The sequence below is a fragment of the Heptranchias perlo genome, chromosome 3 (genome assembly GCF_035084215.1).
Source record: "Heptranchias perlo isolate sHepPer1 chromosome 3, sHepPer1.hap1, whole genome shotgun sequence".
NCBI classification, from domain to species: Eukaryota; Metazoa; Chordata; class Chondrichthyes; order Hexanchiformes; family Hexanchidae; genus Heptranchias; species Heptranchias perlo.
In genome coordinates, this window is record NC_090327.1 from 124,295,252 (window position 1) to 124,310,668 (window position 15,417).

Here is a 15,417-nt window from a genome sequence, read left to right on the forward strand (position 1 = left end):
GGGTAGGTGTCTCAATCTACCATGTCTTAGCTTTGCCTTGTACCAACACGTATAAGTGATGCTTTAAGCACTGCTGAAACCCGCTATTGTTCATTACTGCTTCAGTGAAGAATAAGAATGACATTCACAGCTTAACTCTGACCCATACCAGGCAACCCGTAACTATTTATGCTAATACAGTAGCAGAACAAAAATGTGCCTTTACACGGGATACAAAAGTGCAATAAACAAGTGTTACAGCCAGGGCAGAACATGCAAGAGAATGAATGCCACCAAGAGGAAGACAAGACAAGTCTCTATTGGACAATTATTAATAAATACAGAACAGTTTGATTACAATAAAGGCTTAAAAAGTGATTGACACTATCATATCATCGTATTTTAGTAGGTATAGTCTTTTCGAAATCTAAACAATGAACATACTTTCTGCTAAATTTTCTTGAATATTTCTCTTTAAACAATAAGTATAATGATACTATTAGGGGAACTGGATGAAAGCAGTGACGCCCAACAGTGTGAGTAAGCTAAAATGGTTACCAAGGCCTTAGTACTCCAGGGTAGTAGAAATTAAAAAGAAAAAAATAATGTGAATGCTTGAATTGTGAAATAAGAATAGAAAATGGTATCAACACAAAGCAGGTCAGTCAACATCTACGAAAATAAAGAGATTAACATTTCAGGAGCGACCCTTCACCAGAGCTGATAAAGGATTCACCAAGACCTTAACCTAAGTTTTCTATTTCGGATGCTGACTAGCCTGGTGTCAGCTGTGGCTCAGTTGGTAGCACTCTCACCTCTGAGTCAGAACGTTGTGGGTTCAAGTCCCACTCCAGGGATTTAAGCACAAAATTGAGACAGACACTCCAGTGCAGAACTGAGGGAGTGCTGCACTGTCGGAGGTGCCAATTTTTGGATGAGACATTAAACTGAGGCCCCGTTTGCCCTCTAAGGTGGGCGTAAAATATCCCATGGGCACTATTTCGAAGAAGAGTAGGAGAGTTCTCCCTGGTGTCTTGGCCAATATTTATTTCTCAACCAACGTAACTAAAACAGATTCTCTGATCATTATCTCATTGTTATTTGTGGGACCTTTCTGTGAGCGAATTGACTGCTGTGTTATTTACATTACAACAGTGACTACACTTCAAAAGTACTTAATTGGCTGTAAAGCACTTTGTGACGTCCTGACGTCATGAAAGGCGCTATATAAATGCAAGTTCTTTCTTCTTTCTGTACTTTTCCAGCATTTTCTGGTTTTACCTGAAGTTAATATATCTACTGATTATAGTCCATCTCCACTCTAACTCCTCCAAACCAATTTCTTTGATATACAGTCGTTATCAGCAATTACACATTGAACCATCATCAACAGAAAGAAAGACACAAAAGTTAAAATTAATTGGGTAATTGGTACGATATAAATGAGGAGTGACATCTGCTGAAGGAAGGTTTAACTTAAACACATTCACGGCTGTATAGGAATAAACTATGATAAAAAAAATCTTATTGGAAGCCCACACATAGAATTCTCTTAAGTATTACAGCAAATCACTGGAGACCTGAGGCAGTGTGGGAATGCAAATTTAAGACGGCAGTCAGTTAATTTGAACCAGCACCCCGAATTTCAATAGTCTCCCAGCGCTGACGATGAAGATGATTTCTCCCAATGGATTCATTACACTAAATACACATCCTGCTTTAAAATTATAACTTGACTGAAAACTCCACTATCTGACTAATAAATTATGGATTAATTTATAAAGATGCTTAAAATTTACCATTTGGAAAGATCAATCATTCGAATGTGATACGGGTATGTTTTGACCTGAGGCAAAGTCTCCACTTCTGAGACTTACAGATCAGGGAGATCCCATTTTAACCATGGTCTATGCTAATTCAGCTCATTTCAGTTAGGGCAGTAATAGTAGTGCTAGCATTGGTTGCAGTACTCTAAGTTGGGAAGGAAAGATTAGCCAGGTTTATCAATTCTTAATGAAAAGAAAGAACTTGCATCCAAATAGTAGTTTTACGATCTCAGGACAACCCAAAGTTCTTCACAGCCAATGAAGTACTTTTGAAGTGTAGTCACTGTTGTAATGACTACATTAGGAAACGTGGCAGCCAATTTGCGCACAGCAAGGTCCCCACAAACAGCAATGAGATATTGACCAGATAATCTGTTTTAATGATGTTGGTTGAGGGATAAATGTTGGCCAGATCACCGGGGAGAGCTCCCCTGCCCTGCTTCGAAATGGTGCCGTGGGATCTATTACGTCCACCTGAGAGGACAGACGGGGCCTCAGTTTAACGTCTCATCAGGCATGGAAAATGTTATGATAATAGATATGCTATGGGACCATACCATAGTGAAGCAGTCAACGTCTTTGGGAGAACAAGGGCAGAAAAATGGCAGAAAGTAAAAACAATGCAGGGTTTTGACTATTACTGAAACACTGTGCTCTCTGATGTGAACAAAGGCATCTTTTGTAATGCATTTCAAACACTCATGAATGATTAATGCAGTTTGCCATTGATAATGCCACAATTGTTCATGATTTTATTTCTATTTTAGGCCCAATTGCCTTGGGCCATCATTTCAGAGCCAAAATTATCTAAAATATGAACTACTAATGAAACAAAGGAAAATATAGTTCAATTATTTTTCAAACATCATGCCATTGTACAGCACAATCAGATGAAATAATTTCCATACATTATTACACAGTAGAGAAGTCTGTCTGCTAATCATAAAATTAAATTTTTAAACCACAAGGTTCTGTCATTTCATGACTGTAACCTTCCCCAGCGTTAAATCCCCACCTCCACCTTCATTCATTTATGTAAAGAAAAGTAAAATTTCCAAGTTACAACCTGATCAATAAAATCCTTGTTCCCAGACTCAATCTACTCTCCCCCCTCCCCTCCCCATTTATTTATGTTAATTTAAGCCTGTACGGTCAACACGCTGCAAAAAGGTTCTAGTTGACGCAGTTCATGTAGGGTTGCCAACTCTAGTTGGCCATATTCCTGGAGTTTTCATCATATGACCTCCCGCCTCCAACTGCCCCACCCAGTCAAACAGGCTTTCTTCCCACCTCCAATATTTTTATAACTAACAACAAAAGTCTGCAATGAAAAAGAAAAACAATTTCTTAAAACACCTTTACTTCTGGGTTACTCACAGAAGTGTCCAGGAGATTAATCTTTAATTCCTGGAGACTCCATGGCAATCTGAGAGGGTTGGCAACCCTAGGTTCGTGCTAGTGGCTTCCAATCTTAGGCCGCAGAGGAAGGGCTGAGCAGAGGTCATGTACTTCCCCCAGAAGGAAATAGGTCAAAATAAAACCAATAGAGCAGTGAGTCACTTCAGGCACTTTCACAGATCTAACATCTGTTCATAGGAACAGGAGTAGGCCATTCAGCCCCTCGAGCCTGTTCTGCTATTCAATTAGATCATGGCTGATCTGTATCTTAACTCCATCTACCTGCCTTGGTCCTGTAACACTTAATACCCTGGCCTAACATCCAGTTAGAGAACATCAGTTGTAGAATTCTATGTGGGAGTTATTTGCCTTCTCGGTTGGGAAATGATGTGCGACATGGTGGAATTTCAAAGAGGAGGGGCAGGAAATATCGGAGGACAAAGACAAAGACAGAGAAAAAAACCATCAATAAAATGTGAATCATCAGACTGAAACTCGGAGCTACCTCATCACTCTGATCTAGAGCCGCAATGAAATGCAAAGTCCCATCGATCCCCACACGCACAAGGACTTACCTGTTAACTGAAGGAAACTGAAGCTGGTCTTGTATACAACCCCCCCACAAATATAACTCCCTGTTGGTTATGTTTGTACAATTCAGCAGCCCTCTAAAATGCTTTGTTCAGGTTACAGAGCTCCTTTGTGTGATGCAATGTTTTAAGCCACATCTGTTCTACATCAGAAGTTAAGTGTCATATTGGAGGATACTGTGGCTTAATTTATAAAAAGACAACAGTGACTCTACTGAAATACATTGTGTCCTCATTCTTCCCCAGGGTGCAGCGATTAACTCTTTGGGCCCTGTAAGTCTTTTGCAGTCGTCCGTAAGATCTCGTTGGCAACATATCAAAAATATTACAGATCTAGATCTCTCCGTGAAACAATTTGATAATGTGAATTTTATTCATTTTCAAGAATGGACAGGAAGTTAGTGCTAAATGGAAGCTTCTCAATGATAACACCCCATTGACGAGCAAATGTTCAATTTATCCAGTCGGGCTCCTATTAACCAAACTCAATGCGGGGCATGAATTTCTGTGTGATGTTCCCCCTTAAAGAGATACTTGCATGAACCTAACTGGCACAGACAGAAATGAAGTACAAAGACTAATACAACTTCTTCAGGGCTATAAACACTTGGAGGATCATAAAAATTAAAGGATGAAAGAATATTTCATACTCAACATTAAAGTTAAAAATAATATTGCCATCCTATAGACTTTTCTTATAAACATCTGTAATCTTAAAATGAGTATACATGGTAGTGTGTTTTCTTTGCTGTTACTAAATATACCTGATGCTTATTTTACTTAACAGGACGCTTATCGTATTTTGGGATATCCCACCATACTCAAAGGGTTAAGCATAGGTGAGGGTGGCTCAGTGACAGATAAAGTTTTTTTTAAATGGAACAATTACAATCCTTGGTTATGAGAAGTTCTGGAGTACATGTTACTATGCAGTATTCTTGTATTGACGCTCATGTTCTCCAGGGCTCTGTGGTGAATAGCTTTGTGTCAGTAAATGAAACCACAGGGATTATAAGTGAAGATTAGAGTACACACGAAATGTTAACTTTGTTTCTTTCTCCACAGATGCTGCCTGACTTGCTGAGTATTTCCAGTTTTTATTTCAGATTTCCAGAATCCGCAGTATTTTGCTTTTGAATTAGAGTATACACAATGGCTGAGATTGGCAGATGAAACATAGAATCTTACAGCAAAGAAAGAGGCCATTCGGTCCATTGTGCCTCTTTGAAAGAGCTCTCCAATTAGTCCCACTCCCCTGCTCTTTCCCCACAGCCCTGCAATTTTTTCCCTTTCAAGTATTTATCCAATTCCCTTTAGAAAGTTACTATTGAATCTGCTTCCACCACTCTTTCAGGCAGTCCGTTCCAGATCATCGTAACTCGCTGTGTAAAAAGATTTCTCCTCATCTCCCCTGTGGTTCTTTTGCCAATTACCTTAAATCTGTGCCCTCTGGTTACCGACCCTCCTGCCACTGGAAACAGTTTCTCCCTAACTACTCAATCAAAACCTTTCATAATTTTGACCATCTCTATTAAATCTCCTCTTAACCTTCTCTGCTCTAAGGAGAACAACCCCAGTTTCTCAAGTCTCTCCACATAACTGAAGTCCCTCATCCCTGGAATTATTCTAGTAAATCTTTTCTGACCTTCTCCAGAAGCAGGATGATAGAGTACAGTGACACGTTCAATATAAAATGGAATTAGTAAAGGCTGGATACCTAAAAACTGCATATAGGAATCTATGGCTGAGGTTCAGATAAATCTTTGAAAGATCTTTTTAATGTTTCAAATGATTTACATTTTTAGCTGCTTTTGGCCAATAACCCATCAGAAATCAAACCTTGAACCTTAAAATGAGGGAGTCTCACCATTAGTACACTGTTTAAAAAAAATGTTAAAAGAAATGATTAATCAAATCATTCAGTTTATTCTGGTCAGTTTTTAAAAATGTTTAGCTTTGTATTTGGTAAAACAGTGTGGAGAAGTAGTATTTGTATTATTTGATAGAGTCAATAAAGATTCATGTCATGTTATTGTCATGTGTTAAATCAACTCACTCACACCCTCACACCTCAATGGCAGTTTCCCCCTTATTACCAGTGATCAAAAATAAAATGAAAGATGCAGAAAATAACTGATTATTTAAAATGCAGATTTTTCTATATAGCACAGTGAGACTTGTTCTTTCTCTGGAATATTCTATGCAAATAACTAAAAAAAAACCCTTCTGCCCCAGTTATCAGTGGGTACAATAATGAACCGGTAACATCAATTGATTAACATTTTTGAGTGTGTATTTCTTGTATAAATACCTGCTTGTGGCATTTTTGTTAGGTCGAATGTTTCAGGCAGACTGTAAACCTCAACCAACCACAGAGTGCACATAGTTCTCTGTTCAGATAAGGATATAATATCAGTACTTTTATTCCATTTTCTCCCCCCCCCCCGACCCCTCAATTTCTCTCCTGGGTAAATTGACTCATGCTGGGGTTATGGTTCCATGGTGTCAGCAGCTCGCTCGTACCATGCCCAAGGTGCCAATTTTCATGTAGCTTGTGGCAGACAATGTGGCCATAGGAGATACTATAGTGGAAGCCAAATTCTACTCTCACCCAACATCCACAAATGGGTTTTCCACTAAGGATCATTGTATAATTGTCAGGAACAGGAATCATTACTGATTTTGTCTCCCCTTCCAAGCAGAGAGCACGTTGCCATTAATTGTAGTGATCTGACTTTTGCTTCAGTTGAAACAGTACTGACCCATGGATCGAACCTGGGACCTTCCTGGTTTGTATGGTTCATTATTACACTACCTGGTGTAGTTACCCAATGTGACTCAAGCTAAGCTCCTATGTACTTAGTACGTATGAGCATCAGGTCATGGGTTTGCACTGGTCATTCACCATCATGGTGAGGTGCTGAACTGAGAGATACAAGGAAAGAGCAAATATTAGACAAAGATTCACTCTGGGCTGCTCACAGTCAGCTAGCATAAGGAGGACACTGGCAGAATAATGTTGCGAGGATAGCCTAATGATATTCATCATCTAGGTTTACACGAGGGATTAACGCATAGTGAGATACAGGCAAGGTTTGAAACTGCAATTCAGCAGGAGTGTGGTTATGGTACTGGATTAGAAACTTAGAGGTCGTGAGTTCAAATCCCACCAGGGCAAGTTGTGAAATTGAATTCAATACATCTGGTCATCTGTGCGCTAGTACCAAATCAAATCACCATGAAAGCTGCTGGATTGTCATAGAAATCTAACTGGTTCACTGATATGCTTCAGAGACAGGAACCTGCCACCCCTGCAAGTGAATTCAGTCCCACATTACAGGGTTGACTCTTAGTCAGCTGTACAGGCCCTAAGCTCTGGAATTCCCTCTCTGCCACTCCACCTCTCGCTCCTCCTTTAAGACCCTCATTAAACCTATTTCTTTCACCAAGCTTTTGGTCGCCTGTCCCAATATCTCCTTCTTTGGCTCGATGTCAATTTTTGGCTGATAATGCTCCCGTGAAGCTCCTTGGGTTAAAGGCACTATATAAATGCAAGTTGTTGTTGTTCCAGTGGTCAAGGAAGCCATTTAGTTGTACAAAGGTAGCCCACCATCTTCTCAGGACAACTCGGGATGGACAATAAATGTGGCTTTGCTAGCATCGTCCACATCCTGAGAACAAATATTAAAAAAGGGGAAAAAAAATTGAAGATAAAAACAATACACATGAAGCTCCATCTAGAGTAAACAGATATTACATAAAATGTAACATGAGGGGGGTTCAGGGCCAAAAGCACACTGAAAACTGTCTAAAACGCATACCAAGTTGGATCAGTGTAAAGACGGCATTGGTCCCTACAAGGAATTTTTTAATGCATTTTATTTCTAGAAGCAGGAAGATCTGTGTCCTTTTTATAGCCCTGTTTCTCAAGCATCTCAACGCATTTTCCTTAAACTACACGGCTGGCCTCTCTAATCACCCACATCACTTTTTATAACTGTTTGACATCACTCCATCGCAACCTTGCACATCCCTGATGGACATGTTGATTATGGTTCTCAAATTGTCCAAAAAGTTTTTCTCGGTACATCCAATGGATAAGACTCTACGCATATCAATATACCCATGTTCCCAGATCACACAGGAACGAGTAAATTCCTGACTTTGTTGATTAGGAAACTATAATAATTCAGGCAAAAATTTGGAATCATCATTCTCCCGGAGGAAAAAAAAACATGCATTTCTATAGCGCCTTCCACGACCTCAGGTGGTCACAAAGCCCTTCACAACCCAACGAAGTATTTTTGAAATGTAGTCACTGTTGCAATAAAGGCAAACGTGGCAGCCAATTTGCACACAGCAAGATCCCACAAACAGCAACACAATAAACCACCAGATAATCTGCTTTTGTGATGTTGTTTGAGGGATAAATGCTGGCCAAGACACTGGGGAGAACTCCCCTGCTACTCTTCAAATCTTTTACATCCACCTGAGAGGGCAGACGGGGGCCTTGGTTTAACATTTCATCCGAAAGACGGGAGCGTCAGCATAGATTATGTGCTCAAGTCTCTGGAGTGGGGCTTGAACCCACAACCTTCAGCGGCAAGACTGCTACCACTGAGCCAAGGCCAACATCTGGAAAGTTCAGTGCAAATCCAGTGGACAATGATAGCAGCTCTTCAATCCGTTCTTTCTGGAACAAGGATTTCCAAAATGCAACAGATTTGACCCAATCTAGATGAACCAGTAATGATTTAAAAGTCTTGAGGCACTGGGATTTCAATTAGAAGACTTGGTGGCTCCATGTACAAGTTCAATTATCCGTCGAGAAAATAATTCTAAAGTAAGAGGGCGTCAGTCTTCTGTGTGCCAGGTGTGCGGTTGCGGCCATTGTAGAAGACAACACAGCTAGTCTTCAGAGGTTAGACATTATAAAACACACCCACTCATGAATGGTTAGATCTCATGTTAGAGTTTAATGTGTAATCCTAAATGTAAGCAATTAACAGACATTTACATTTATTTTTAGAAGATGCAGTTTAGGGCGGAGCTGAAGCCGCAGCCACATTGTAAAGATCCGCTGCTGTTACACAGATAACCAACAGATCATATCTGCTGGAGTGTATTGTTAATCTTCAGCCACAAAACAAAATACTGTAAGAAAAACAACATCTTTGATGTAATGCGCTTTTTTAAAAAAAGAGTTCAGAATATACCATTCTTTTTATCGACTGCACATAAGAAAATTCAAAGCAAATGGACAATACACGCAGTAAAATCCTCACAAGATCACAAACTAGTTGGTACGAAAGTCCAGATTTAACGGTGATGCACTGGCTTGTTGGGCCAGTAAGGTTCTAGTGATATGGCTTTTTTGTACCTCACCTCCCCTTCCACAGCATGAATAGGCACTCTCAACTGACCTGCTCTGGGGGAAAGAGAAAATTGGGGAGGAAAGTTGCTCCAGGTTGCTGCCAAGTTTTTCCCAGCAACCAGTTTCAGAGTGGCCTTGAGAAAAGCCTGAAAGCAGGGCTTCCGCCCTTTTGCCTTCTCAGCTGTGACAATAGTGATTGGAGGCCCAAGGAAAAGGAAGAGAAAAATATATTACAAAAAAAATATATTCACCCTAAAATAAAAGCCAATCCAATTTTATCCCCACAAATCATAACATTTAGATCACAGATGGCTTTCAATTCTCCCAGTCTTGAAGCCGGGATCTTGATTGGTTTACAATGCAGTTTGTATTATGTACCATGTAACACTGTGGTGAAAGTATTTACAAATGGATTTGGTCTAAGTATATAGTAAGGATAGTAAAACTTAACAAAATACCAATTACCTCGCTGGATTCACCAGGTAACGAAGGCAAACATGACTTATCTATTGAATATCTATACAAAAAAGCACAAAATCCGTCACCCAAAGACCACACTTACACAAAGCCTTAGTTTTGGATTTTGAAGTATTTGATGAGTATTTTGATGTTCTTCTTTGAAGTGACAATTTTTAAGCCAACTCCATACCTTTGGTTTTCTGAGCACTTTATGTAACAAATACTAGAAAGATTTATAACATTTTGATCTTCAATTGCAATACAGTTTTGTTTTCTCTCAGTTACTGCCAATCAGTTTCTTTTATCCCAGAAGGTAAAACTGTATGGGCCACGTTCATATCCATGCCATGGTTGGCCAACGCAGGGGTCTGCTTTATGTAGCGATGTCATTAATTCTGTCAGTTTCTCTCTTTCCCCACACTTCCTCTCCTAAAGCACAATGCTCAACCACCAACCCAGTCAGTTCTCCTCCCCTCCATTTCCACTGCGTGATTAAGGAATAAAACTTTCTGCCCGCTGAGTACGAACGGGCGAGAAAAATTAAAAATATATCGTTCAGTCGGACACAGCTCACGAACCCGTCTCAGCGAGGCACTCCCAGGAGGCAACCGGAAACTCTCAATCAAATCAGGTGGTGGAGGCAGAGGTAGAAGCAAATAGATCAGAAGGCCAGAGGTTACACATAAGGGAGGAAAGGCGCAGTGACTGGCAGGGATGAAGGTGGAGTGGAGTAACAGGTGGGTAAGGGCTCCAGAGTGACAGGCTGGAAAAGTTGAGATGAGCAACGTGGGGAGGGAACGTGGCGTCACAGTCAGTGGAGGAAAGCTGGAGGTAGGTCGACTGGAGTGGTAGTCAAGGACACAAGCCAGAGTAATAGGGAACAGAACCAGGCCAGATTAACGGGCTGGAGAGAACGACAGGCAAGGAGGAGAAAAAATATGGAGTGGCATTGCAGGTCAGGAGACAGAGAGACAGGCAATGGAGGGACCGTGGAGCAATGGTTGGGCATATAGGCGGTCTGGAGGGGCAAAACTGTCCTATGAAATTAAACCTACTTAGTGGAGAGGCAAGTGGTTTACTGGCAGTACTTCTGAATTACAGAGCTATGCTGACTTTCTGCCTATTTACCTCATGGGTACGAGGCTGATGACACCTATGGATTTCAAATTTCAAAGTGTTCACATCAGCAAGGTGAAAAATGCCCCGAACACAAATCTCTGGTCATCAAAGACTCACAATATTGAACATGTACCAGTACAGAAATTTAATGCTACCCACTGCATCAAGGACCCAAGGAATTTCAAACCCCATGGGAACAGATTTAGTTCAAATGATCCTTTCTGTGCAAATGCAGTTTTTGGAAGGCATTTTGGTTGCAACCTAAACATAAATTTACTTTAAAGGTCTTCAAAATGGTTAAATACGACTTTCAATTGCCTTTGTTTTCCAACACATCTCAATGCACAGAATAGAGAGAGAAAATTTGGAATCAGCCAGGCTATTCAATCTACAAGCAGAAAATAAAGCCATATTGTTTCTTCAGCTAACTGAAGAGTGTTTCTATGGCTATTTGCTGGTCAGTTGTCCCACTCGCAGCACTTGGTGATACACTACATCAGTTATAATACTCCGATATACCAATGCTGCCAGTCACCACTGAACAAAATGGTTCCCATTTGCAATAATGAATGTAAATTTATTGATAGCGTGTTTGAACAGTTTCTGTGTGTGTGTGAGTGAGAACGAGAGAAAAATTCAGCGGTCATTCCTTGGGGCATGTGGGTGTTTCTTTCCACCCAACCACTTTTGTTCCATAAAAGAATCTGCTTTACTGCAAATTCAAATGCTCGAGTGCAATCAGATTTAATGTCATCGTACAGCTAGCACAAAGAGCGAGTGTCTAACTGTTGCTGCTAATTGCTGCAGTGGGTTGTGTTAATGGGATGCCACAATCTTTAAATAAAAAAACGTACTAACAAGAGCAGGAGGGGGAAGCAGCTATTCATCATCCGTAACAAATGTCATTTTATCACGTTTAATTGAGAACCACTACAAGCCCATGCCTAACATTTCTGCCTTGAGGACAGGGTCTAGAACACAAGGCAAAATTGAGTTCTCAGCTGCAGCTCCATGACCATACAGCAGGTCTGCACAGTCCTCTTCATTATCAGTGCCTTTCATTAGTCTTCAAAACAACTAACAAGTCACTCTCTGAAGAATAGTTCACGAGACACCATGTCAAGAAAGATGCCTAGAATACCATAAATCAGGCAATTGTCTTTCTTAGTTGAACCATAAGATGGTTCCAGTTTAATCTAAGTGCTCTGCAGCACCATCTGTGTAATTTATAGACGAGGTTCAGAGTAGGCTTTCTCCTCGTCCAAAAAATAAAATTCAAATTACAGCATCTTTATCGTTCTGCCATCATTAGTGGTTTAAAGTGGAATGGGTCAGTAGGATGTTTGCTGTAACTCCCACTCCGCTAAACGCTGCGTCACATTCAGCAGATAAAAGCTATGTTTCCAATGCCATCACTGTGTAAGCGAGAACTGTGACAGATCATTACAGCACTACACCGTGTTTAGATCATCCTGACTGGTACTGGGACTGACAGGTTAAAGAGAAATCTACAGGCTCACTTATTTACAAGTTGCAATAAGAGATAAACGTGACATGCAGTACTCAAACAGGACAAGTCATTTGTATATTGTACAGAATTGAAAAAAATCATGTTCCTTACCAAAAAGAAACCTAGTAGGATTCCAAAATTATCCTAATAGGGATCATCTTAGATCCTGCAAGATATAGTGCATTGCTATTTACAATTTTGTTCCAAAGAGCTAATACCAGCAGATTTTTTTTTAATACAGTACCAAAGAAGTTTTGTTTTAAATCTCCTGTAGGATATTTTGGTAAGGAATCCATATATTGTCCAGCAGTAACAAATCAACAAATATTGGCAATATTAACAATGGTTTCAGTGTAGCTAAATTATTACCACAAACTCAAGTATGAAATGTCATACAAGACATTTGAAGCCCACTTTATCCCTTCCCCACATTCATTTGGACTCTGCTATTTAAGTCAAAATTCATTCACAAAATGAACAATCCCAATGCACAGAGGCTACGCAAACCTGCAGGAGACAGCCTAGCCTAGCGATGAAAGCAAAGCTTTGGCAGATACTCATTTGTTTCAATTCAACATTATTAACAAGGTATAAATCGCAGGCAACAGAAAAAAAAACTGGAGGTGTGCAACATTCTAACAAAAAGAAAACAGGTTAAGAAATAAATATAAACAGAAAATGTTGGAAATACTCAGCAAGTCAGGCAGCATCTGTGGAGAATGAAACAGAGTTTCTTTGCTTGGCTCTGTACTTGCTTAAAAACTGTTAAATCTTTCATTTCTTCCCGTTCTGATGAAAGGTCTTTGACCTGAAACGTTAACTCTGTTTCTTTCTCCACAGATGCTGCCTGACTTGCTGAGTATTTCCAGCATTTTCTGTTTTTATTTCAGATTTCCAGCATCCGCAGTATTTTGCTTTTCATCTAAGAAATAAATGACTGGCTCTCTGCAATTCTAGATGGGCCAAAAAAAAGGGCAGTTACATAAAAATAACAGGCTGCCATTGAGTTAACATCAACTGATGTAAATATATCCTTAGCGGACAACAACGGCTACAACAGAACCTTAAAAAGAAAACACTTTTTTTGAAGTGGAATGGGCAAAATTTAAATTGACTTCAACTGGACTAAAGTGAAAACTCCTGAAGATGGGTCCCCATATAGGACATATGTCATTCACTCTCCAAGATTAGGAGCGTCAAGATTCTGTCCACTACAGGCATTAGTAGCCCAATTTACACTGGATGATTTGATTTGGGGAATGCAAATCATCCAGTGATTCTTCTGGAGATTCACTGACACCAATCAATTCAACTAACCAATCTAATTCAAAGATATTCATTTCACCTTACTGTTCTTCACTGGTCGATGCATCATAGAAACTATTGGCATAATATTTTATGGATTAGTTAGTCCAGAAACTGTTAGCTCCTCAAAGATTTATAAAGCATTATTTATTTCATCCCCTGTATTACACTCCTTTTTACCCGAAACTATTTAATATCTATATATTAAACATGCACACAATCCTTTTACAATATTTGAAGTAGGAAAAGTAATGCACAAGCCTACCGAGTATTTATCAATATTCCACTTGTGCCACTTAAAAAAAAATAAAGAACGGGAATTCTTCATTACAAACAAGCTTCTATTTAAAAAAAAACAGAAAAAGACTATCAAAATTTAGAATGGGTGACTGGCTATTTCAACTCTTGTTGATACTGATACTGAGACAGTTTGTAGAACCCTCTTCTGAGGGTTTTAAGGTCCTGTTCAGTCCTCTATCCCTCAGAGCTCACCTTGCCCTTTTCAGGTACTTTCCTGGATCCTTCTTGTCCAAACAATTTTCCCAGCTGGTCAAGTAGACCTGAGTCTCTTTGCCTTGAATGGGCTCCTCCAGCTTGCTTAGCATGGTCTGAGGTGCTCGCAGATGCCATTTGTTTTGCTACTTGTCCCTTCTTATCTGAACTAGTTGATGATTGTGAGGACAGTTTCTGCACTTCCATCAAATCTGAGCTCACCACAGGAACTGAGCTATCCTCTTGGATGGCCTGAAGTTCTTCTGATTCCGATGGGCGGTCTTTGAAGGTGTTGTCCTCACGTCCTGGTGCGTCACGGGAAAAGAGGCGGACCAAGTGTGGGCGAACAGCTGGCTCAGCTGTGCTGGGCGACTTCCAGGCATTCTTTGGGTCCTTTGCACTCTTGGAGCCTGTCACCACCATCATCTTCTGCTTTGAGGAGGATCCATTGTTCTGACTAACATCTGCCTCTGCTGCAAATAACAAGTACAAGCAATGAATACAGGCCTCTGAAAACACATCCCAGAACAATGCTGTTTTTCACAAGGACATTCTTAGTCATTTCACCACCAATTCCATAGAACAGAAGCAAATCAAATTTTGAGTTTTATAGCAGTTACCTTTCTGTTAAGTCAAAACTTTGCCTTCTCTTAATCACACATTCACTCTTTAAAATTAAACCTATGTAGAATATTCACACAATTTTTTGATATGCTACCACATGCAAATTGAGACAGTAGAACAGTACAGATACTATGCAGAGCTCGATGCAGTAACAAAACATCGAGCCATCAGCATACTAAATATGTTTCAACAGTTATTCTTTGTTTGACTGAATACGGTTATTGAGTAAGAAACAAAAGAGGGTTTTGGTGTCATAGCATGGTGAAAGTTCTTTGTCAGTAGTCAAGCAGAACTCTAGTGCACTTAGATATTTAAAAAAAGTTAGGTCGTGTTGCAAAAAAGGCAACTATGAATTTTTCACCATGTCGACTGCCAACTTTTATCCACTAACATTTATTTAAGCAGGTTCAATATCCACATGAATCCAAAAAATACTTCAAACATAAATCCATCAACTCCACACAATGAAGGGTTCTGCCTTCATACTGGACCTTATTTTCACCAGTTGGTTGAAGTATTGGATGAAAGCATGAGCAACGGCTTGGGCGGCTAACGAGGTGTGCAGATTCAATAAAGAAATAGGGAGTTAATCTAAATTTGGTGAGTTTAAGTTGGTTAAACCAAAACTTAACTTTACATGTTAAGGACTTAAGATTTTCTGCAAAATGCTGGAGTTGTCCATTTAGAGAAGGGAATGGGGGGGGCGGGGGGGGGGGGGGGAGGGGGTCCGAATTGACGAAA

At 40.0% G+C, this 15,417-nt stretch overlaps 1 protein-coding gene across 3 annotated transcripts in view; it reads right to left on the bottom strand.

Annotated features, from left to right (window-relative positions):
* The window catches only part of LOC137320211 (myelin basic protein-like), a 200,204-nt gene that overhangs the window by 34,727 nt on the left and 150,060 nt on the right, over positions 1-15,417 (bottom strand). For 2 of the 3 annotated variants that reach the window (XM_067981941.1, XM_067981943.1), the window contains exon 4: positions 14,053-14,525. In XM_067981941.1, coding sequence (XP_067838042.1) covers positions 14,053-14,525 — 473 coding nt within the window. The remainder of the gene's footprint in view (positions 1-14,052; positions 14,526-15,417) is intronic. The other variant, XM_067981942.1, reaches the window with a different exon arrangement.